The sequence below is a fragment of the Phyllostomus discolor genome, chromosome 5, assembly GCF_004126475.2.
Source record: "Phyllostomus discolor isolate MPI-MPIP mPhyDis1 chromosome 5, mPhyDis1.pri.v3, whole genome shotgun sequence".
NCBI classification, from domain to species: Eukaryota; Metazoa; Chordata; class Mammalia; order Chiroptera; family Phyllostomidae; genus Phyllostomus; species Phyllostomus discolor.
In genome coordinates, this window is record NC_040907.2 from 32,627,094 (window position 1) to 32,652,705 (window position 25,612).

Below are 25,612 nucleotides of genomic sequence, written 5' to 3' on the forward strand. Positions count from 1 at the left end.
TAAGTAATTTAAAAAAATCTCTAAATAAACTCTAACTACTTTAGTACATTTACTATTGTCTATGCTCTTGAAGTTATGTCTCTTGTGTCCAGGGCTGACTTTTTGAGCATGGAACCTGAGCAGTGACACAAGATCTTGCACTCAAATGGGTATGTGCTTGGTTTAATGCTCTGTTGTCATCTCCTTGCCAGTAAGTTTTTAACAATGGGTCCCACATTTTCGTTTTGCACCGCGTTCCATTAATTGTGTTGTGGGCCCTGATTGTATCTGTGTGGTGGAACTACTATACAATGGTATGCTGCTTAGCGTGACTTCCCAAGTCAGAGTTTAGGGTCCTCTGTTGGCAGCTTGAAATAGGACATGGTGGACATCCTCAAACTTTGGAAATCAAAGGGCACATCAGTTGTAAAACTTTTACAAGCACACCACTGGACAGGCCACACTATATAAATATAATGGTCATTCATGCCCACCAGCAGCCCACAGAACCCTGTGGGTTTTGATAAAATTTCAGAATAGGAAAGAAGGTCTTTGGGCATAGCAGTTTATTTTTATTTGCACAGCAGTTTTGCATAGCATTTACTTGTGGCAATGAAGAAAAAGGGTGACCTCGACCTTGGCATTATTTCAACACCTAGATTCCAATCTCCCTTGATTGAAGTCTGTCCCATTTGAAATGCGTCACTCCAGGACTGTATAAGATGTCTGCCTAAATGGAGGTTTGCATCAGTTGATAAAGGCTTAGAAATCCGGGACCTTGAGCCTGCCTCCTCTGGCCAAGCCTGAGCTGCTACTTCCACCACTCTTCCTCTTGCCCGGGGAAGGAGGGAGCTTCCCGGGGAGCAGAGAGACGCAGTGGCCTGGGTGGTCCTCCCCAACCACCAGGCTTGGAAAGATCACCCTCTCCCGGGATCCCCGGACACTGCCGCCAATCAGCAGTGCCCAGTCATGGAGTTCGCCTGGCTGGACACGCGCTGGGCGAGGCCCTTTTACCTGGCGTTCGTGTTGTTCTTGACCCTGGGGCTGCTGCAGGCCATCAAGCTCTACCTGCGGAGGCAGCAGCTGCTGCGAGATCTGCGCGCCTTTCCCGGTCCAACCCCGCACTGGTTCACCGGGAACCAGAAGGTAGACGGAAGGGCGGAAGGGCGGAAGGGCGGGGGCGAGGGGAGGATGCTGGAAACGCAGAGGGCAGAGAGGTGGCTGTGTCCTTTCCTTTCCCCATCCTCCCCTGCTGCACAGACCTCTCTGACTCAGCCTACGGATCTCTGCATCTTTTCTCTGTGCTAGTCTTGCTCCCCTACAGCCCTACAGGGAAAGGGACACACCCTGGAGCCATTAGACTGGAAGCTTAGGTGGCCCAAGGAGGCATTTCAATAGACTGAATCCGGAAAAAGAAAGCATGGTGTAACTCTGGACTATCTCTGCTTTCATCAATCTCTTGCACATATGTAGTGCATTTTTAAAAAGGTTCTATATGTATTGCTAAATTTTTTAAGTATTATCCTAAATAATATCTGTTCATTGCAGAAAATGTGCAAAATTAGATGCAAAAGTTGCCAACCTTAGTGTTAGGTTTGAGTCCCTCAAGAAGCCAGATGGATCCAGCGAACAAAGGAGACGATTTATTAGTGGGGAATAAGAGGGAAAAGTGGAGCCAACCAAAGGAGGTTAAGGCCCACTCGGTTGTTCTTAGGGCAGGGTTTTTAAGTGCAAAAACCCACAAAGGGTATCTACATTGGGTGTCAGAGTCTGATTTGCTAGAGTTGGTTGCTGGGTGCAGCTTCTGCTGACCATGGTTTTTGATACATCTTGTCAGGTTCAAGTTAAAGTTGCATCCTGTTATGGCGCATAGGTCGACCCCAGACCCCAATCTTAGCAGGACATCTGTTTGTCCTGGGTAGGGTCCGCAGGCAGTTTCCCAGGCAGGCCTTTTCCCAGGCTACAGTTTCCCACAGTACAGTTTTCCTGCCTAGTGACTTTCCATTCTTTCTAGGCCTACCTAGGTCTGTCATTTCTCTGTCCATTCCAACTAGAGAAAAGTAACTTTCTTTTCCTAAGATTCCTGTGAAGCAGGGAACAACCCTAGCCAATCACTAAAAAAATACTGACTGGTTTAAAATTGTAGTGTAGAGGAAGACTGGTACCTTTTGGTTTACCCTGCCTCTAAATCCACCCCCACCCCTAATTCCTTGTTTTATTAAAAATAAACTACTAATTCTTTTCAATGCATTATTTTCTACAAGCATGTAGAAAACAAAAGGTGAGTTACAAAGCACTCTTACACTAATACTAGCTTTTCTAATTGCCCATGCATTTACCTTTATTGAGATCTTTATTTCTTCACATGGTTTTGGATTTCTTCATGTGGCACACAGCTGACACACAGTTGTCTGAACTAGATTAAGATCGATTATGCACATCGAACTACAATAAATCCTGTATTTTACCTTAGGCAGTAATTTGGATGTCTTCCTTTTTGAAACCTTTCACTAGTGTGGACTCTAGTCAAATGTGTTGAGTTTTTTTCCACACCAGCCTGGGGCATTTAGGCTGACTTCAAGGTAGGGAAGACTCATTGGCTAATTGAAATGTTTTCAGTTGTCAACAGTGGGGAGAGATCAGACTGGCCACGATAGAGGTTTTTTTGTTTGTTTGCTTGTTTGTTTTTCTTTATTTGGTTTTAGAGACTGGGGGTGGGGGAGGAGAAAAACAGGTAGAAAAACATAACTAGAACCAGGGACTGAGCTGGCAACCTAGGCATGTGCCCTAACCAGGAATCAAACAGGTGACCTTTCTCTTTGCAGGACAATACCCAACCAGCTGAGCCGCACCAGTCAGGGCTGTGATGCAATTAGTTTAAACAGTCTTCTTCCCTATCGTCCTTCTGTTCATCAGGGTAGAATAGGCATGACAGTTTACTTACTGCGAGGACATGATGCTTGAGTAAGGGCTGCACAGGGGCAGATGGAACAGTTCATAGGAAGAGATGGTAGTAGCTGAGAGTTTTGCATTGGAGTTTCCTTCAAGTTTCACACACTTGTATAACTGAATCTCCTGCTGTTATGTGGCAAAAGAATTGAATTTTCTTCTTAGATGGAGTTGGTGTGTATTTAGAGAGAAGCATTTACTATTAAGTCATTAAGGAAAAAATCACTCACCAATAATTAGAGAGAGGAAAAGGGAGAGGGAATGGTGAGAAGGATGGTGGGTCATGTTCAACCTGCTACTAGTTAGTTTTCCACATGGGAAAAAAATCTTTTGCAGTTTCCATATGCCACTCCTAATCCAAGTGTGTGATCTTGGCAGGTGAGGCAGGGTATGTGACTTGGCTCCCTTCACCCTCTCAGTTGGGAAAACAGCTCACAGTGTATGTCATTTGACAATGACTTGGTCTGGGGATAGGACATGCATTTATATTGGGAAGATAAGTAAACTATCCTTGTTTAGAATTTTTTATATTCCAGGCTTAGAAATCCCAAGGAAAGCATGTTCACCCACTTCCAGAAAAGGGGTCAGGGTCCCCTGCCTGATGACCTTATCTAAGCCCTGAACTCACTTTAGTCTGCACGAGCACATGAGTCTAGACTGGCTGGCATCTCTGATTTCCCTTGCTTTTTCCTTTGCAGTTACTTCTGGAGGATAACTTGGAGGAACTTGAAGAGGTTGTCAGAAAATACCCGTGTGCCTTTCCCATGTGGATTGGGCCTTTTCAGACATTTTTCTATATCTATGACCCAGACTATGCAAGGACATTTCTGAGCAGAACAGGTAAGACAAGGAGTGACTCTAAGGAACCTCATCCTCCTAAGAGTGATATGCACAAGCCACCAGCAGGATTCCAATGGAATTCTGAAGCAATGACTAGTATTGGGCCTCTAAGAGACACTAGAGTAAGTGTGAAGAGGTTTCCCACCAATCCTGAAGGGCATTCCCATGTCATCCCCCTGTCCCTGTCTAGTTCAAATTCTCATAGGCCCTTTTAGGTGACTGTATCTTAAAGCCCAGCTGGCACCACCAGATCACCAGAGGCTTTCTTTCCTTCTTTGGTTTTGTGACTTCAGTGTCAGCCGCAGTCCCCACCCCCAGCCCCTTTCTTGCTCAGGAGTCTTCAGAGGGATTCCAAGGTAGCTCTGCCTGTGCTGGTTCAGTATGTAACCCTGAAGACCAGATCATGACTTTACTCAGTCTAACCTCCTCAAAATGGTCCAAATTTTGTGTTTTGCATATTTCTCAACTGTGTTCCCTTTTGGGGCTGAGTCCTTTGACTCCTGCATCCAATTCTTTTTCAAGGCTTCCATGATACATTATCTCATAGCACAACATTTAAATGTCCAGTCTTTGCTCCATCAACTTTGTAAATTAAGGTCCAATATTTAAACCTTTCTTCCCTGTGCCATTGTCTCCATCACTCTTAGCAAAACCTCATAAAAGAAAACAGGCTTTTCCATGTTTCCTATTTCCCCAGTTCTCTTGGACTGGTCTCATGGTCACCTCTTAAAGGGCTAGAGCTGTAAAACACCTGCATGTTAGATAGAGTTCACGAGAACCCCAATAGGCATTTGTACTTTACTTCCTGCTGTGTCTCCAACCCCTGTGGTAATAGGTAATTTGCTTTCCAAGAAACATATGATAGGTTGTCCCAACTCCTGTTCTGGAACTTTTGTAACCTGTGAATAATCTCTATGTGTGTGGTAGGAAGTGTAAAGGAGGACAAGATCTGGGTTTGTGTACCTGTCTGCCTCATGGACCTCTCCTCTGATTCCTGAACCTAGACTTTGGCCATCTGCTCCAACCCCTGCACCTGCCAAGAGCTGCAGGGAGTAAGCCCTGGGCTTCATTTTGCTATTTTTGGTTAATGCAGGCAAATGACAAGAATCTTCACCAACTTTGATAACTTTCTTCTAATGCTGTCTTTTGTTTCTGCTGGTTTACTCTGCAGATCCCAAGTCCAAGTACATATACAAGTTCTTGATGCCGTTAATCGGTATGTATGTTTAACTGAAAGGAGTGACACACTCTCTTGCTAGAATTCCCCTATCTATAGTAGAGAACTCCATAGGAACTCAAGTCAGAATTCAAAAGCATTAAGAATATGGTAGATCTACACTGCAGGTTATCTAGGGGGGAAGGTCAGAAGGCATGCTAAGGTCAACACAGCTCAACTTCCTAGGACACCTCCTTGTCCATTTCTCCCCCTAAAATCTCATTCTCGAGATACATGTGTGTATGTGTCTCATTTCTGTCTTTCAAATTGCAGCTTCACCATCCACATTCTTTGTTATCCTTTCTTCTCTCTTGTTTTCTTGTCTCCTTCCCTTTCTTTTTGGAGTTTCCTATTTCTGTATGCAAGTCAGTAAAATTTTGCCCCAAGTACAGTTTGGGAATATTCTATGAACAGATAAATTAAAACATTTAGTTATATATTTGATATTTATGTTAGAGGAAAAAAGAATTAAATGATAAAATATGTGTTTTGGAGTTATAGCTACTTGGATTTGAATCCTGTCCCCCTCTTCCCACTGACTAGGTGAATTGGTCTTTGGAAAGTCAATTAATCTCCCTAAGCCTCTGTTTCCTTACCTTTGAAAATAAGGAAGAGAGTCACATCTCCAGAGTGTTGTGAGGATTAAATGAAACACACATTCATGTAAGGCATTGCAAGGCTGGTATGTTGTAAACCCTCAGTGAATCATGGCCTTTATATATCCATAAGCTTTAACGTTCTTTTAAAGCCAAATCTTTAATGACCCTGCTGGTGCAGAAGATTTCAGGCATTAGCCTTAATGAGTGTTTCCACTTTTTGTATCATTTGTGGGTGTGAAGCACAGCCTAGGGCTCAAGGAGGAGATATCTGGGGATATAATGGAAACTCTTGTCTAGTTCCTTGTGAATTTTAAGTTCACTGTGTAGTTTGAATTGGTTTAGAGAGAGAGAAGATGAATATTTTCTGTTTCTATTGTTAGCTGGAGATCAAGCTGGGTGATATATATATATATATATATATATATATATATATCTCAATTTAATAAACAAAACAATGAAGTAGATATTTATCACACTTGATCTTGAGAAAACCAAGCATCAGGAAGTTTAAGTGACTTACCCAATAAATACATGGGTAGTAACTGATGATTTCAGGGTGAGCACTCCATAAGGTTTCATAAAGTGGGGTTTTTCTGGCAATGCTAAATATGTTCATCCCAGATGTAAGCATCAAAATTTACTTTTATCTTAAAATATGAGCACAGTTTGATATTCTACTATGTCATGTTTGAGTATCATGGTCATCCTATGGTGTGTGTTCCTCACCTCTCCTTGACCATACCTTTTAATAAAATGCTTTTGTGCCTTTTATTTCTCAAGGAGAAGGACTACTGAATCTAAATGGACCCATATGGTTCCAGCACCGACGTCTAATAACTCCTGCATTTAATTTTAATATTTTGAAATCCTATGTCAATGTGATGACCCAGTCTGTGAACATAATGCTGGTAAGTGAAGGGATACAGTGTTCTGATGTATTACGAAATACTTCCAATTGCAATAGGATTACACGTGTGTTTAGTGGGTAGTGAAAATCAAAGGAAGATGATTGGTAGAAATTAACCAATGTACAAGTACCCACTAGCAACAGTTTGTATATATGCCTTTGCTATGGTTTGTTGGGTGATAAAAAAAAGATGAAGGTCTGGTTGTCTGTCTTAGATGTATTTTGAGAACCTATGGAAATAAATCAAAGTAGTAAGATTCAAATGGTAAATGCTCTGGGTGACAGGTCAGAAAAATTGGAGGAGCTATAATAGCTTCAGATTCAGAGGAGACTCAGATTTATCATGAAACATGAGCTGGACATGAATACGTGAATAATATGGATGAGGAATTTAGGCAGAGTGAGTTAGCATGAACAAAGTATTGGTGGTTGGAATGAACTGGACAAATGACTAAGTGTCTATATTACAGTCAGAGATGTGAGTTTCCTGTTGTAGATAACAGAGGATCATTAGGAGGTGACCTGCACTCTTCCAAGGGGGCAGGAGGAGGATGCAGAGGAGTGTTCCTATGGGCAGTCCCTGGTGCATACATGAGTTCTATTCTAAAAGCCCCCTTGTACATGATAGCATTTTAGATTGTACTTATTTAAAAATCATACAACGAATGCATTAATATAGCATAGTTTCATCATAAATACTTCCTACAACACAAACAAAGCCAAAGTTTTTTCTGCCTTCATCAGCAAGCCTATTCCTTTCCACAAGAGAAACCTACTGACTGGCTGGGTTCTCAGCCTCCCTCACAAAGGTGAATCTAACCTCAAATCTGCTGGAACTGTGGTGCAAGTGAGTACCAGTGTGAGTTGTCCAGGCAGAGAACTTGAGGTGCAGGTTAGAGTGGGAGAGGGCATGCTCTTTTGATTCAGGTGCTATTAAAGTTAACACACTATTGCGTATCGCCCAGTGGTAGTATTTGAGTTTATCTCCATTTCAATAAACATTTCTGTCTCCCTTACTTCTAGGTCCCACATTTCTCTGAGATTCCTGTCAGAGCTCTTCCCTCTGCTGAATTGTGCCAAAGTGCCTTCAGCTTTGAGTCTTCCCTTTGCTCTCATTTCTTCTAAATTCATTTTTGTACTCAGTAAAACTTACATAATTCAGGGTGAAAGCAATTGACTAACAGTTGACACTTAGGTAAAAGCAAGAAAACCATCTCTTTGCCTTTTCTTGTGTGACCTTCAAATCCTTAGCATGTAGCTGTAGGCAGAGGTGCTCAAATGTCAGTTGATCTGAACTTACACATTGAGATTTATTTGTATTTTTCACTTTAATGCCCCAAGTTTAAGTGTGCTTATGGTGGTTGAGAATAGTGGTGGATGGGTTGTCTGTTTGGAAACTAAAGATGGAGGAAGCCCTGGGAAGCCCCTTGTAATTACAGGTCTTGTACCAGAGATTATCTGTTTTAATGGAACTCTGATCTGTTTCAAAGCAGAGCTATGGTAATAATTGACAGGCCAATGATACTTAACTCAGCCATTTGCTGGGCACCTCTTGTGTTCCATGCTCTTTCTTGCCCAGTGGGATGAGTGTTTTCCCTGTGTTAATAATGCCAAATAAACAGCTTATTTGCCTGTGTGGATTTTGGCTCCTGCTAGGTCAGGTTTGTCTCCATTTCAGCTTAAGGGCGGGGTCAAGGAGAGGTCTTCAGATAAAGACACTTTGATGGTGATGTTCATCTTGACTTTCCATATCAGAGTAAATGGGAGAAGATGTGTGGCACTCAAAATACACTTGTGGAGGTCTTTGGGGACATCAGCTTGATGACTCTGGATACACACATGAAATGTACCTTCAGCAAAGAGACCAACTGCCAGATAAACAGGTCAGTAACAGGAGGGCAAAAAAGACACTTGTTTGCCATCATCTAAGTCACTTATTGATATTTATCCCCACTTTCTCTCCAGCTCCCATGATGAATATGTCAATGCACTATCTGAAGGCTCCAAAATTGTCTTTAAACGCACGTACACTTTCTTGTTTCACCATGACATGATTTTCAAATTCACCACAGCTTACTGCCGCTTACAGAAGATAGCCAACATTCTGCATCAGTACACAGGTATTTCTAGGGATTTGGTTGCCCAAATGTATCCATTGTCATAACTGTGTTGTGTCTGTGTAGAAGAGCAGGCCTCAGTGTGAAAACAGAAAGCATTCTTGTTCTTAATGGAGCTTTGATATGGACATTGCTCCAATGTAATGCAAGTCCTTTAGAAGAGCTTGCTACATCCACAGTTGAGGTCTTATGAGAAGTTTTCAACATTATATAATTTTTGTTTTGCACAACTTTTATTAATACAAATATAATATAACAGGTGGGCACTTACTATTTCAAAACATAAATAGCATTTAGCTTTTTGCACCATGATGGCAGTAGTAATGAAAAGTGAAAAACATTCATGTAACATAGGAATGATTAGGGGAAGAGAATAAATGGGGACATATGTTCAAAAAAGGGGAAAATGAGGAGTAGTCCAATGGGTGTAAAGTTTGAGTCATGGAAGATGACTAAGTTCTAGAGAGCTGCTCTACACCATGGTGCCTATAGTTAACAATACTGTATTGCACACTTAAAAGTGTGTTAAGTGGGTAAATCTCAGCATAAACATTCTTACTAGAATAAAAAAAATGAAGTTAAAAAAAGAATGGTTCAAAATAGCTTTAATGAAACATAAACCTAAAAGTGGAAGAGATTAACCATTCTAAGCAATTCAACATTACTTTTAATGAACACCATAGTACAGAATGTTTACCAAGCAGTTAATTCATCCTACTTTTGCCCCACCACTTACCAGCAGTATGACTTTGGGCAACCTACTTACAACTTTCCCACAGTTTCATCTGTAAAGTGAGGGTAAACAGGACCTAGCTCACAAGGTTTGTGGTGTGATTAAATATGTTAATATATTTAAAGTACTTCAGACAGTTCCTGGAACTGCATAAATGAAACATGAAATATTTTTTTAAAGATTTTATTTATTTATTTTTACAGAGGGAAGGGAAGGAGAAAGAGAGAGAGAAAGATCAATGTGCAGTTGCTGGGGGCCGTGGCCTGCAACCCAGGCTTGTGCCCTGACTGGGAATCAAACCTGTGATGCTTTGGCTCTCAGCCCGCACTCAATCCACTGAGCTATGCCAGCCAGAGGCTTGGGATTATTTCTGGGCTCTCTATTCTGTTCCATGAATCTATGTGTTTGGTTTTGCCAGTATCATGCTGTTTTGATTACTAGAGCATTGTGGTATAGTTTGATATCAGGTACAATGGTAGCCCCAATGTTGTTCTTCCTCAAAATTGTTGTGACTATTTGAGGTCTTTTGTGGTTCCTTATATATTTTGGGATTATTTATTTTAGTTTTATATAAAATGCCATTGATAGCTTGATAAGGATTGCATTAAATCTATAGATTGCTTTGGTCAGCATGAACATTTTAAAGATGCCAATTCTTCCTATCCATGTGCACAATATATGTTTCCATTTATTTGGATCTTCTTCAATTTGTTTCTTCAGTATTTTATTATTTTCCAAGTACATGCATTTTACCTCCCTGGTTAAATTTATTTCTGGGTATATTATCTTTTTTGATAAGTTTTAAATGGGTTTGTTTTCTTAGCTTCTCTTTCTGATAGTTCATTATTGGTATATAAAAATACAACCGATTTCTGAACAGTAATTTTTCATCTCATGATTTTACTGAATTTATTGGTCAGTTCTAAGAGTTTTGTTTCTTTGTGAGTGTGAAATTTTTAGGATTTTTCTATATATGGTATGATGTATTTACAAATAATGGCAGTTTTACTTCTTCCCCTCCATTTAGAATGCCTCTTATTTCTTTTTCTTGTATGATTGCTATAGCTAGGACTTTCAGTGTTATGTTGAATAGAAGTGGTGAAAGTGGGCATCCTCGTCCTGTTTCTGATTTTAAGGAAAATGCTTTTTCACCTTTTCATTGGTGAGTATTATGTTAGTTGTGGGTTTGTCATATTTGGCCTTTATTGCATTAAGGTATGTTTTCTCTGTTCCTACTCTGCTGAGAGTTCTTGTTATAAATGAATGCTGGATTTCATCAAAAAGTTTTTCAGCATCTATTGGTATGATCATATAATTTTTATTTTTCATTTTGTATATGTGGTGTAGGTATTAATTGGTTTGCAAACGTTGTACTGACCTTGCATCCCAGGAATAAATCCCACTTGATCATGGCATATGACCTTTTTAAGGTATTGTTGAATTAAGTTTGCTAATATTTTGTTGAGTATTTTTGTATCTATGTTCATCAGGGATATTGGCCTCTTTTGTAAAGTCTTTGTGTGCTTTTGGAATTCCAGTAATGCTGGCTTCATAAAATGAGCCTGGGTGCCTTCTCTCCTCTTCAGTTTTTAGGAATAGTTCGAGAAAGTTAGGTGTTCTTTTTTGAATGTTTGGTACAATACACATATGAAACCATTTGAGCTTTTGTTTTGGGGGGGAGGGAGTTTGTTTATTACAGCTTTGATTTCATTAGTTGTCATCAGTTTGGTCAGATTCTTACTTCAATCTTGGAAGATTGTATGTTTCGAGGAATTTATGCATTTCTTCTAGGTTGTCCAGTTTGTTGGCATATAACTGTTCATGGTGTTTTCTTATAACCCTTTGTGTTTCTGTGGTGTCAGTTGTCACTTCTCATCTTTTATTTCTGATTTTATTTATTTGAATTCTCTCTTTTTTCTTGATGAGTCTGGCTAAAGGTTTATGAATTTTGTTTATCTTTTCAAAGAATCAGCATTGGTTTCATTGATCTTTCAGATTGTTTTTTAGATTCTATTTCCTTTATTTCCACTCTGATCATTATTATTTCATCCTTCTACTCATTTTGTGCTGTGATAGTTGTTCTTTCTTTTGTTGCTTTGGGTGTAAATTTAGGTTGTTTATTTGATACTTTTCTTGTTTCTTGAGTAAAGCCTATATTGCTATGAGTCTCCTTCTTATAACCACATTGGCTGTGTCCCATAGGTTTGGAGTCATTGTGCTTTCATTATAATTTTCCCCAAGGAATGTTTTGCATTTATCCTTCATCTTGTTGTTAACCCATTCATTTTTCAGTAGCATGTTATTTAACTTCCATGTTGGTGTGATTTTTAGTTTTCTTCTTGTACTTGATTTCTAATTTCATACCATTGTGATCAAAGAAACTGTCCAATATGATTTCACCTTTCTTAAACTTATTGGGAACTGTTTTGTGGTCTAGCATGTGGTCAATCCTGGAAAATATTCCCTGTGTGCTTAAAAACAATGTACAAGAAAAAATATTCTGCTTGCTTTGGGGTGAAATATTTTTAAAATATTTGTTGAATTCCTCTAGCCTAATGTGACATTTAGGGCCACTGTTTCCTTGTTGATTTTCTGTCTGGATGATCTGTCCATTGCTGTCAGTGGGGCATTAAAATCCCCTACTATGACTGTATTACTGTTGGTTACTCCCTTTTATCTGTCATTATTTGCTTTATATTTAGTTGCTCTTGTGTTGTGTACATAAATGTTTACAAGAGTTATATCCTCACGTTGGACTGATCCTTTATCTTTGTCTCATGTTACAGCATTTCTTTCAAAGTCTATTTTGCCTGATACAAATATTGCTACCTCATGTCTGCTTTTGAACTCTGCATCTGGTAGCTTCATTACCTTCATTTTTAGTTCTTTTTCTGAAGATTTCTTTTGTTCTGTCATTTGGAGTGTGTTTCTTTTTCCCCTACTTTGTCTACCTTTTTGTGTGTCTCTCTGTGTATTACATAGATCTGCTATGTCTCCCAATCTTGTTATCATGGTCTTATGTAGTTGATGTCTTGTAGGACTCAGTGGCACACTTTTCCTGATCACCTGAACCGGGTGCACCTGGAATGCTTTTGCGTGGGTTCTGTGAGTTCTCTTGTTGTAACTGAATCTTAGTTGTTATTGGCCCATCCATGTCTTTCCCAGTTCTTAACTACCACCTATGGATGTGGGACCAAGTGTTTCTTGTCTCAACCACTCCAACCAGTCTCCTTTTTTTTTTAACTTTTTTTATTCTTGTTCAAGTATAGTTGTCTCCATTCCCCACCACTACTAACCCCCCTCAAGCCGTCCCCATCTCCCACCCCGATCCCAAACCCCCATGGTTTTATCCATGTGTCTTTTATAGATGTTCCTAAAAACACTTCCCTGTTTTCCTCTCATTATCCCCTCCTACTGCTCCCTTCTGACTGTCACTTTGTTCTTTTTTCTTTTAATTATATATATTTATTTATTTATTTACATTATTTTATTGTTCATTTACAGTTGTCTGCATTTTCCCCCTACCACTCTACCCTACCCCAGACAAAACCACCTCCCTCCCTTGCTTCCACCCTCCCCTTTGATTTTGTCCATGTGTCCTTTATAGTAGTTCCTGAAAACTCTTCCTCCCATTGTCCCCCCTCCTCTGTTCTGGCTATTGTTAGAATGTTCTTAATTTTAATGTCTCTGAGTATATTTTGCTTGCTCCTCCTTTATGTCCTTAGTTATAAGAGTTCTATTCAGCTAGTCTTCAAGTCATTCTCAAAAGTGGTTCTCCTGTAATTTAGTTGTAATTTTGAGGTAGTGATGGGAAGAGGCAAGCACAGGATTTACTTACTCTACCATGTTGACTGGAAGCATCTGTCTCTGGAACTTTGATAAAAACTGTCATTCAGGAAGTAAAAGACAGAAAACTGTACTTGAACAATAATTAGAAGAAAATAACTTTTTAAAAAAAACTGTCATTTGGTGGGAAAATAAACATCTGCAAAAATTTAAATCTCTTTAAATTGGTATACCCACCCTGACCTCAGAAAATTAAGCAAGATTGGAAGCCATATATGATGGGCCATGACTTGCTCTACATTTTATTTTATTTTGATTTACTTTGTTATCACTTTAGTAATGGGGGATTATTATTCTACCACAGAGCTGATAATCCAAGGCCGAAGGCAATCCCTCAAGGATAAGAAGGAACAGGGTAACACCGAGAAGAGGAAGCACCAGGATTTTCTGGATATTATCCTTTCTGCCCAGGTAAATCTTTCAAATTTCTGAGCCTGCTCATTTGTCCAGATAATTGTGTGGGTAGGTGGATGAGTGGAAGGAGAGGAGAGAAAAAGCAAAACTGATCAACTAAATTTAACAATGCTTTGAATTGATGGGTTGGCTCCATAAAATTTGAAGTAAAGATAGAATTCTGCAACTTTGTCACTAGAGAAAATCAGATAAGGCTAAATATTTATATTGATTTGACAGGTTTGGTGACTATCAGAAAGATCCATGATAGTTTAGTAAAATAAGAAAATGTGTCACAGAGTAAGCTGATAAAATATTGATGATGAGGTGCTGGAAAATCTGGATAATTGTGTCAGGATGATTGGAGGAACTCTTTGCAAGACCTGCTTTCCTTACCTAACTTTGGTCCTGTTTTATGCTCTGAGCTCCAAACATCTATAAGCTGAAATTGCATGAAAATATCTCTATTGTACTTTCTAGGCTGAAAATCACAACAGCTTCTCAGATACCGACCTGCATTCTGAGGCGAACACATTCATGGTGGCAGGGCAAGATACCATAGCAGGGGCCATTGCCTGGCTCCTCTACCACCTGGCTCAGAACCCTGAGTATCAGGAGAGATGCCGGGAAGAGATCAGGGGCATCCTGGGGAATGGATCTTCTATCACCTGGTAAGCTCTGCTTCCCTAGACATTTCATCCTGGGTTTCCTTCTGAGATTTTGTTTCATTCTTTCTTCTTCTGGTACATTGCTGACTGTAGTGCTTCAAAGCATGTGTATGTGGCAGCAGAAGAGGCAAGCTACAATTCTGCTCTTTTTCTAAGGGGCTCAAAGTTATCCCTTTGCATTTTGCAAACCAGGTTCATGCATTCATAAGTTATCTGTTTCACTGTTTTTGTATTCACTAGTGTGTGAAAGTCTTAGTTCTTTCTTTCACCCAGTTTCCGGTGCATTGCAAATGGGGACGTGATCCTTAGACTTGCTGCATGTAGAGCGTGAGTGGTAGGACTCAAGTGGGTCTCCTCTTCTGAGAGACCTGAGTGAGCATCTGCATCATTTAAGCCTCACTGTAGACATTCTCTCCCATCTCCTTATTCATTCCTCAGGTTTGGCATTGGGCTGTGAACATAGTACTAAATGATGTACACTGATGTTGAGTGTATAAAATATGTACTGAGGACATGTTAAGTACTGAGGCATTAAAAATACATGCAAGATTTGGTGTGGGTCCTACCCTCAATGAGCTCACACCCTAACACAAGAGACAGAACTCCCATACAGATAATTGCAGAATAGCATGGTAAGGATGAAAGAGATGTGCTGGCTACCACAGAGACTTAGAAGACAGGTTCCTAAGTGGATATGGGGGCTCAGAGAGACTTCCTGGGAGATCTGATGCTTCAGGTGCCTCTTGTAGGATGGGTAAGAGTTAGCCAGGTGGAAAACTTCAACTCCATTTTGCTAGACTTGAGCATATCTTGCTGTTAATGAAGCCCAGGTTTATGAAGCCTCTTAATCATCCTGTTTGCAAAGAACACACATGGCCCTGATATAACCTACATTCTTCATCCTAGGTAGATAATTCATATATCCTTGTTTTTTGGTCAAATGGGAAGGGATATAGATGTGCTAAAGGCAATGCAGTCCCATGGTTAGGGGGGAAATATCACATTTTAAATGCAACACTCAGCTCAATTAGAACATTTGTAAAGGAAAATTTGAATTTATATGAGTATTATTGAAATCTTCCTTTTTATAAGAAAGTAAAAGATATTTCCTAGTATAAATTAAAGGTTTGAACTCTATAGCACAAAATGCAGTGTTGGTTAGTAATTGTTATTCATTCATTGAATTTAAAAAACTGTATAGTATCTCCCAACATTAATTAGATATTTTAACCTTGATTATTGGGGCTATATTTACAACTCAAAGAATGACCTTTCTCATTCTTATTTGGCTTATGTGAAATGTGAAAAACAATAAAGAAATCTTTCCAGGTGAGAATACAAAGTGCAAAGGATCTTTTAAAAATTATTTTATTGTTGTTCAAGTACAGTTGTCTGCATTTACTCCTGACCGCTCCCCAGCCATCCTCATGTCCCTCCTCTGATTCCAGCCATGCTTGGTTTTGCCCATGTGTCCTTTATAGTTGTTCCTGAAACCCTTTCTTCCTTTGCCCCCCTTATTCACTTGCACCTCCCCTCTCGTTACTGTCAGTTTTTTCTTTATTTCAGTGTCTCTTATTATATATTTGCTTGCTTGTTGACTAGGTTCCAGTTAAAGGTGAGATCATATGGTATTTGTCTTTCACAGGCTGGCTTATTTCACTTAGCATAATGCTCTCCAGTTCCACCCATGATGTTGCAAAGGGTAGGAGCTCCTTCTTTCTTTGTGCTGTGTAGTATTACATTTTATAAATGTACCATCGTTTTTTGATCCATTAATTTACTGATGGGCACTTAACCCTCCTCTCTTCAATTCTTAAGCCATCCCTTACACATTCTTCATTTGTATGATAAGCTAAGTGTTGCAAAACTGGTTTTCAGAAATCTCTGGAGTAAATCCTTTACCAGTGCCTTAGCACCTCACTTTATTTTTATTTTTAAATATATTTTATTGATTATTCTATTACAGTTGTCCAATTTTCTTTTCTCCTTTTATTCCCCTCCATCCTGCACCCCTCCTCCCACCATCATTCCCCCACTTTAGCTCATGTCCATGTGTCACACATATAAGTTCTTTGGCTTCTCCATTTCCTATACTATTGTTACCACCACCCCCTCTGTCTATTTTTTGTACCTACCATGTATGCTTCTTATTCCCTGTACCTTTCCCAACCTTTATTCTCCCTCTTCCCCTCCCTGTTGACAACCCTCTATGTAATCTCCATTTCTGTGATTCTGTTCCTGTTCTAGTTGTTTGCTTAATTGTTTTGTTGAGGTTTCTTTAGGTTCAGTTGTTGATAGTTGTGAGTTTGTTGTCATTTTACTGTTCATACTTTCGATCATCTTCTTTTTCTTAGATAATTCCCTTTAATATTTCATGTAATAAAGGGTTGGTGATGATGAACTCCTTTAACTTGACCTTATCTGTAAAGCATTTTACCTACCCTCCCAATTCTAAATGATAGCTTTTCTGGATAGAGTAATCTTGGATGTAGGTCCTTGCCTTTCATTGCTTTGAATATTTCTTTCCAGTCCCTTCTTGCCTGCAAAGTTTCTTTTGAGAAATCAGCTGATAGTCTTATTGAAACTCCTTTGTAAGTAACTATCTCCTTTTCTCTTGCTGCTTTTAAGGTTCTCTCCTTCTCTTTAATCTTGGGTAATGCAATTATGATGTGTCTTGATGTGTGCTTCCTTGGATCCAACTTCTTTGGGAATCTCTGAGCTTCCTACACTCTCCAGAAGTGTATTTCCTTTGCCAGATTAGGTAAGCTCTCTTTCATTTTTATTTTCAAATAAGTTTTCACTTTCTTGGTCTTCCTCTTCTTCTTCTGGTACCCCTATGACTTGGATGTTGGGATGTTTAAAGTTGTCCTGGAGGTTCCTAAGCCTCTCCTCATTTTTTGTTTTTGTTACTTCATTGTGTTCCGGTTGAATGTTTGCTTTTTCCTTCTGGTCCAAACTGTTGATTTGAGTCCCAGTTTCCTTACCATCACTGTTGGTTCCCTGTACATTTTCCTTTATTTCACTTTGCATAGGCTTCACTTCATCCTCTATCTTGTGACCATGCTCAACTATTCTGTGAACACCCTGATTACCAGGGTTGTGAACACTGCATCTGATAGGTTGGCTATCCCTTCATCATTTAGTTCTATTTTTGGACCTTTGATCTGTTCTTTCACTTGGGCCATATTTTTTTTATTTACATTTGTTGTGACATTGATTTAATTTCTTTAGAAAATAAGCAAACTAAAGAAAGCTTGGGGGATGGATTTTTATGTTACTGAAAGGGGGCATGGGTTTTAAAACTTGAAAAATACTGTTGTACAGCCTTCTGCCAGGTCCACTATGTAATGCTTTAAGAGTTGGGGGTTTTCATATAAATATTCCAGTTGAGGCATATTTTTTTGTCTAAAGGTGCCTGTTATGTAGGAGGGGTGAAGCCTAGGTATTCGCCAGGGAGGCACAACCCACATTGCTGTGTTGTGGTGCTATTTGTGGGAGAGGGATCAGAGAGGGAACAAAACTGCTTGCCTGGCTCTTGGCTGGCTTTCAGTCTCTTCCACTCATTCTGACAGGCAAATTGTGCCCATCTGGTGCTGGTCCTGCTGGTGGGTGGGTTTCTGTACATTATATGACCCTGTGGGTCTCTCCAACAAACTCTCCTGTGAGGCTTGGAGTTTCTCCTGCAGCCACAACCCCCACAGCTTTTTACAGTCAAAGGTTTTCAGGCTTTATTTCCTCAAGCTAGAAGCCTGGATTGTGTAGCCTGTCTCTCTCCCTAGTTTTTCTCCCAGTTTATCCCTATGCAAATGTTGGGCCACCTAGCCCACCAACCACCTCCTTACCTTCCCTGGTCCACCAACAGCCACCTTGCTGGGAATCCTCTATGACCTGGCTTCCTGTCTTCACCCCTCCTACCAATCTGGATGAATGTTTCTTCTTTAACTCCTTGGTTGTTGGACTTTTATACAGTTTGCTTTTCTGGCAGCTCTGGTTATTTCTTATTTTTAAATTTGTTGTGGCCCTTCAATTGGTTGTGCAAGGAGGAAAAGTATATGTACCTAACCTCCATCTTGTTGAGAGTACCTCACTTTATAATGAGGGTATTTGGCACCTGTCTGGTTCTTCTTCCTCTGGGACCTCAGTTGACCCTAAGGCAGGGGTCCCATTTTAACATTCTGTCACATAACCAGATGGAAAAATAGTTTTAAGCTGAGGATGATATTGACCAGGGACAATTATAAAGGAGAAAAATTAGCATTTATAAACTGGATATGGAGTCTGAGTTTCTTCCTCCTTCCCTTGTATTCACAGGGACCAGCTGGGTGAGATGTCATATACCACAATGTGTATCAAGGAGTCACTCCGACTGATACCTACAGTCACAGCCATTTCCAGAGAACTTAGGAAGCCCATAACCTTCCCAGATGGACGCTCCTTGCCTGCAGGTCTTTGCATTCTTTCCTTAAGCAGTTCCTAGAGATGGTGGGATCCTAGGAATCACAGTAAAAGACCAGTGGGTTTTACAGCTCTTGGAGAAGCCAAATGACAATCCTAAAGACACTGGTTAAGGTTGGTCACCTATTCAGTAAGAGCTCAGTGGGCATTGCCTTGATCACATGGTGGTTGCAGAGACTTTCCCAAAGGCACATAACCATTTGCAGCAAGTTATACCCAGAACCTGTGTTCCCAGAATCCGAACCCAGGGTTTTTCCCTTCTGGGACATTGTTTTTAATATAATGCTTGTTTGGCTGAGTTTGAGACCCAGGTGAGACTTCATGGGAGAGGAACATCATTATTTATCTAGAAGACCCAAGGAAAGTTTTTGGCTTCTTCATCATCATCATATCACCCTAATAAATGAGCATCACTTAATAGTTTACACAGAGTCTTCAAACATTTTATCTCATTTTTCCTTGGAACATGATCTTAGCAAACACTTTTATAGTCTTTCCTCTTTCAAATACTTTTGCAATAGCCAAAATCCCACTGGGGTGGGGGGCTGCAGCACGCAATGAGCAGAGCTAGAATTCATGCCGAGGTCCCCTGCCCAGACACGAGGGTTCTCCAGGACAACACAGGTTTCTGTGCAGGGTGAGTGGGAGGCAGAATGTCACATGAGACATGCTTCACACATCTTCTTTTGTGTTCTATTTATTCTTTCCCTTGGAAACAAGCCCACAGAGTTGCTTGTAGTAGACACCAACAATCTGTTACTTACTGGGATGTTGTTGACAGATCAAAAATCAATTTACCAGAATACTTCTGGTAGCCAAATAATCCTAAATTCTCTCTCTTCTGTCTTTTTTCTTTTAATCCCCCAACTACATAAATATTTGCCAAAATTCCCCACCCTCTGTATAGGAACAGCACCAACAGAAATTGTCCTTGGATGTGTATGAGGGAGTTCCAGTTCTGTTCTTATGTCCCCAAACTGTCTCCACTGGGTGCTTTATAATTCTCTTAGTCCCTTTCTATGAATGATTTCATTTTCCCTACTTCACTCACCTGCAATCATCTGGGGTCTGAAACTCTTAATTTACTAAATGGCCCTAAAGCACAAGAGTAGTAATGCTGTCAATTTGGTTATGCACAAAGGAAACTGTAAAGTACTTCTTTTAAGAGAAAATGTGAGAGTTTCAGAACCTGAATTTGCTATGATCTTCCATAAACATAAATATTTTATTTGTGGAATTGTGAAGATGGAAAAAGAAATTTGTGCTAGATTTTCTGTTGCACTTCAAACTGCAAAAGTTATGGCCACAATGCATAAGCCGTGCTAGTTAAGACGGACAAGACTTTAAATTTGTGGGTAAAAGACGTGAACAGAAAACAAGTTCTGATTGATGGTAATGTGGTGTACCAGAAAGCATGAGCCTATATGGAGACTTCTCCAAGGTGTCCCCTGAAATGAGTGACATTCAGCCATTTTCTGAAAGTAAAAGATGGTTATACCAATTCAGGAATAAGTTTGGCATTTTTAATCTCATATCATCAGAAGAAGTGTGAGTACAGTACAAGGAGATATTTTGAGGGAGAGAGAAACCACATTCACATAACATCTATTATAATATATTGTTACAATTGTCCTATTTATTGTTAGTTGTTAATCTCTTACTATGCCTCACTTGTAAATTAAACTTTATCATAGGTATGTATGTACAGATATATCATGGTACAATGTAGGGTTCAGTGCTATCCTCAGGTTCAGGGTTTCACTAGGGAGTCTTGGAGCATATCCCTATTGGGAAGGAAGGACTAGAGTATAAACAATTTTCAGAACTAACAGAAAACATAAGCATGCTTGACACAATACCAATTGCTCTTTAACACAGAATCGCATATTAAGTCATTGCTTTGAAAACTAAGGTGCCATCAAGCCTGATCTTTCCATCGGTCCTTCACTACTGGCATCAGCTACAGCACACAGATCTCTGCCAGGAGCCAGCTCCTTCCCTTCTAGAAGAAAAGTCTTAGTGAAGAGACTTTAGGTATAACAATAGCCCACTTCTTGCTCTTCTTTCTGCAATCAATTCTATCTTTTTGCTTCTCAGGAATTACAATGGTGCTCAGTATTTGGGGTCTTCACCGCAACCCTGCCATCTGGGAAAACCCCAAGGTATGACTGTCTTACACATAAATACTTCAGAGAACTAGTGCTATACAATTGACTTTCTGTTAGCTAGGAGTGGAAGTGGCAAATGATACAGCAAACAAAAATAAACATAAAAACCAAAAATGTAAAAGTTTTCCACTAAAGGAAAACATGTCCTTTCCCCCATTCCTACTTTATCTCTGCTTTGAATGAACAAATTGGCATAATGTCACACAGGCTGCCCTAAATGGCCACAGCCAGTTACTTAACAGGCTCTAGCAAGCACTTACCTAGATGTCTACAAGAGTGTAGATGGTCAGCAGTAATTTAGGTGACTCAAACTCCCTTTTGCTGGAGGTAACAATCCCGAATCTGGCAGGTAATCAATGATCCCCTCAAGTTGGACATTTGAGGCGAGTTTTATGAAGGAACTATTGATAAAAGTATGGGTCAGGGTTTGGGAAAAGCAAAATGGAGCAAATAACTGCCACAGTGCTTACCAGTGCTAGGCCTGATGAGATGTGGGAAAGAGGATTACAAACCTGGAGAAAGAGAGCTCCCAGGGAAGGCCATCAGACAGGAGTGGTAGCTGTCAGTAGAGTATGCAGCCAACCTGAGACAGCCTGGCAGAGAAGGACCCAGGGAATAACTACCCCAAATGCTCTCTCCTCCCACCCTCCTATCAATGCCTTTTCTAACCCTAACCCAACAGGATGACACATGGGTTAGCTTCCTAGAGCCCACAGCAGGGAGGAGAGAGGACCTAGAGAGGCAAAAAGCAGATGGGTAGCATACCTGAGTTCCTTGAATCAATGTTCTAAAAAACTTGAAACACAACCTGTGTGAATGCTTCCTCTTATACAACTGCTGGGGTTAAAGTTGGGTTACATGTAATGGGAAGTTGAACTGCATAGCTCAGTAACAACTGATCACATACTCATTTTCACTTGACTTCTCAGTAGGTGCTCTCTTACCTCTGAAGTGAAAAATAATACCACTGGACATAGTGTTTGTGCTTTCCCTTGACTTAGTCTGGGTAACACACTAGTGAATTGGAAAGCCAGGCAGGGTCATAGTTCTAGAGTTGCACTGTCCAGGGTGGTAGCCATTAGTCACATGGCTACTGAACACTTGAAATGTGTGTAGTCCAAACTGAGACGTGCTAGAAAAATTCACACTGGAGTTTGAACATGCACAAAAAAACATGAAATATTTCTTTAATAATTCTTTATATTAAGTAGATGTTAGAATGATAATATTTTATATTAAATAAATTCTATTATTAGTTCATTTTCCCCTTCAAAACTGTGACTGCTTGGACATTTGAAATTATACCTGTGGTTCACAGCATATTTTCTTTGAATTTCTTTGAATGTTGTTAATGGTGCTGGGGGTGCCCTCTCATTTCAGGTTTTTGACCCCTCGAGGTTCTCTCCAGAGAATTATAGTAAGAGACACACCCACTCCTTCTTGCCATTCTCAGCTGGACCAAGGTGAGGACAACTCAAAACTATTAAAAAATACACAAAATGTTTACTTGGACACAGCATTTTTCCTTTAGTCCCTCAGCTCTATACATTCTTCCATGGATCCCCTTTTTCTCACCTGACCATGAACAGGTCTTGGTTCCTTGCTGAGCCTCTGAGATGGCCAGTCAGTCTCACAAAGCATACCTCATTCTCTATCATATCCTGTATGGCTTTGCCTCTGCAAGCCTTCCCATGATACAAGCTGTTGCTTGTAGACTTAATGCAGTCCACCCCCTATGCAGATGGGCTGCCTTTATTCTTTTCTAAAAATAGAAATTTTTTAAATCTCAGCTTGATTGATGTATAATAACATGTTGATATTGTAAGATCTTTAAAGTGTACATCATACTGTTTTCATATAGATATACACTGTGGAAAGATTCCTCCCTATCCAGATAATTATCACATCCTTCACCTCACATATTTATCTTTGTGTCTGTGTGTGTGTGAAATATGCACTATTGTACAATCATAGTTTACCTCCTTAGCAAATTACAATTATACAATACAGTGCTACCATTGTAGTCACTATGTTTTACATCAGGTCCTCCCAAGAGAAACAATTCCATGAGCAAGTCCAGGTACCACCTGGTTTAGGGAGGTTGTCACATTGAGGCCTCCAAGGTCACATTCTTACAGGAAACAAGTAAACACAAAGCACTGAAGTCCATATGGCATTTGGAATGAAAATGTTCCTTTATTGTGAACATCAGACTTGTTATTCCATGATCTTATAGATTTTCTCTTGGTGTCCACAGGAACTGCATTGGGCAGCACTTTGCCATGACTGAGTTAAAGGTGGCCATTGCCTTGATTCTGCTCCGCTTCAAAGTGGCTCTGGACCCCACCAGGCATCCTTCACCCTCAGTTCAGGTTCTCCTGAAACCCAAGAATGGGATCCACTTGTACCTGAAAAAAATTTCCTAATATTAGAGCCCAGGGTACAATGATTATGTGTATTTTATTTTAAAGTAAATTATGACTAATGCTATAAGAACATTAATGGAATCAAAGTGGTGTGAGAGGGCTATGGATTGGTGGGATGCTGGTCTCTGTGGAGCTGCATGGTATTGAGAGACATTCTTAGATCTGTTTCTGTATGACTTTGGAAGATTTTCAGGTCTATTCTACTTGATTTTGGCTACTATTAATGCTACATACCAAGAATTCTGCTTGGGACGTTCGGACACGTTCTGTTGTTTTTTCAGAATTACACAGTAATAGGTGAATGTATTCTCACTACAATAATTTCTAACACTAAAACAAGCTTGTAAAGAATAAAATTCCCATTTTACACACCACAACTGTCCCTGCCCTGATCAATCATACTGCCTTTTCTGAAAACAGAATAGTTTGATGTGCATTCTTTTAGACTTTTTCTGTACATTTCATATTTACATATGTATGTATGTATGTACATATGCATGTATTCATTCTTATAGATGGAATCATATCCATGCTGTTCTTGCTTTTTTTCACTTAATAAAAATACATCTCATTCTTAAATCTGGCTCATGATATTTTGTAGTACACATGTATTGTAATTTATTTAACCATTTCCTTATTATTGGATATTTCCCTCATTTTGTAGTTTTAAAAACATGCTTTTTTGGCCATTTGTGTTTGTTTTTGTTTTTTTCTCTATGATTTGTACCTCAACTTGTTTCTTTTTCTGTGGAGTTGACTTTTTCTTACTAATTCATATGAGTTCCTTAAATATTGTGGATAATAATCCTTGGTTGTAACTTTTCTTTGTAATTTTCCCCATTCTTTTTTTTTTTGGAAAATGGTACTTATGGTGTCAGTTACCATATGAAAGTTCTAAAGTTTCATGAAGTAAGAGATATATAAACTTTTCTCTAGGTGCCTGGATTTTGAGTCTAGCTAGCAATCCTTCATTTGAATATTATCAAGATAATTTTACATGTTTTCCTGGTACTAACAACTCTGCAAATGGGGATTCTTCATAATTTTCAGATTCATCCCTCATTTGATATTTAAGTGGTTACTACATGTCAGATACTTAGATAAGCATTAAAGATTCAGAGTATCAATAGTCATAGTCCCTGCCCTCATGGAACTCCTATTCTAAAGTGGAAGATGGGTCACGGACAGTTACAAGTTGAAGTGGGCTGAGCTAGACAGTCATCGAGAGTGACTTACTTTGAGTTGGGTTATCTAGAGTTTAGGAGCATTATCTAGAAAATGATCCTAAAGAAGGTGACATATAAGATGAGACCTAAAAGAAAGTGGTGGAAGTGGCCCCTGCTTTTTTCTCATGAGCTTCTTGGCAGCAAAATCATGGCCTTTGAAAGAGCAGGGGTGAAATCATGTGTCACTGCTGCACATCTAAGAGAGAGAAATGGACTGGGATCAGGGGCTCAGTGCAGAGTTCCATTTTGTGCACTTTGAATAGGAAGTGCCTGCTGGGCCACAGCAGAACAGACATCCAGGAGCCAATGAAAACTCATGAGAAAGACCTGAATTGGAGAAGGTTTTACCAAGTCACTTTATAATTTGTTGCTTAACAAGTATCTTTGGAAACTTGCCTGAATGTTTTGTAAGCTAAATCTGAGAAATGGTTTTCTGAATTCAAGTTTGTGAGGGCCCTGAATCTCCAACGTAAGAAGAAGTTAGACTTCTCTGTGCTCCCAAGGCAGGTCAAACTTAATCCCCTCCATTCAACACGCCCCCACACAAAAAAAGTGTTCAGTTCCTTGGGGAAAACTGAATCAACAACCTTGTGTTCATGTTTTCCACTAGTCAAATGCCCTGCAATTTTTTTCATTAATAGTGGCAGTAATAGTAGTTACCACTTTGCATTGGTAATCTCACTTATTTTCCACAATACCCCAATGGCATGGGAGCTAATAAATATTCATCAAAATATTGAATGAATCATCTAGTGGATTTCTTGATCTTCCTCACTTGCCTAGAGCCCAGAAAAATAAAAACACATCTACCCCTGCCCCTGTCTGATTATCTCTGCAGGCCTCACATCTCAGGGTATTAGAATTTTAGGACTAAATTATAAGGCCACATGCAAAGGATCAGCATTTGTTTATTGAGCTTTTACTAGGGTCAAGTTCTGTGCCAAGCATTTTATATTCCTCATCCAAACTACAAACTAAAATGTAGGCATCCACTTAATGACAAAGAAACAGGACCAGAGATGTGGGTCTGACCTTCCATGTGTTTTTGCACAGTGCTTAGGTTAGTGAGTGTGGTAGAGTTCAGACCTCT

At 39.7% G+C, this 25,612-nt stretch overlaps 2 protein-coding genes across 4 annotated transcripts in view; one reads left to right on the forward strand and one right to left on the reverse strand.

The window, feature by feature from the left end:
* The window catches only part of LOC114496696 (cytochrome P450 4A11-like), a 189,255-nt gene that overhangs the window by 121,991 nt on the left and 41,652 nt on the right, over positions 1 to 25,612 (reverse strand). The gene's annotated exons all lie outside the window — the stretch shown is intronic.
* Positions 526 to 23,645, forward strand: LOC114496555 (cytochrome P450 4X1). Of its 2 annotated transcripts, none has more exons than XM_036026039.1 (12): positions 526 to 1,125; positions 3,627 to 3,768; positions 4,940 to 4,984; positions 6,364 to 6,491; positions 8,246 to 8,373; positions 8,456 to 8,610; positions 13,464 to 13,597; positions 14,060 to 14,250; positions 18,559 to 18,692; positions 20,800 to 20,864; positions 22,251 to 22,333; positions 23,128 to 23,645. In XM_036026039.1, exons 1-12 carry the CDS (start codon positions 949 to 951, stop codon positions 23,294 to 23,296), a joined length of 1,551 nt encoding a protein of 516 aa, XP_035881932.1. In that variant the 5' UTR covers positions 526 to 948; the 3' UTR covers positions 23,297 to 23,645. The 2 variants fall into 2 exon arrangements, with proteins under 2 accessions (XP_035881932.1, XP_028367918.1); XM_028512117.2 differs by having other exon boundaries at positions 528 to 1,125; positions 13,491 to 13,597.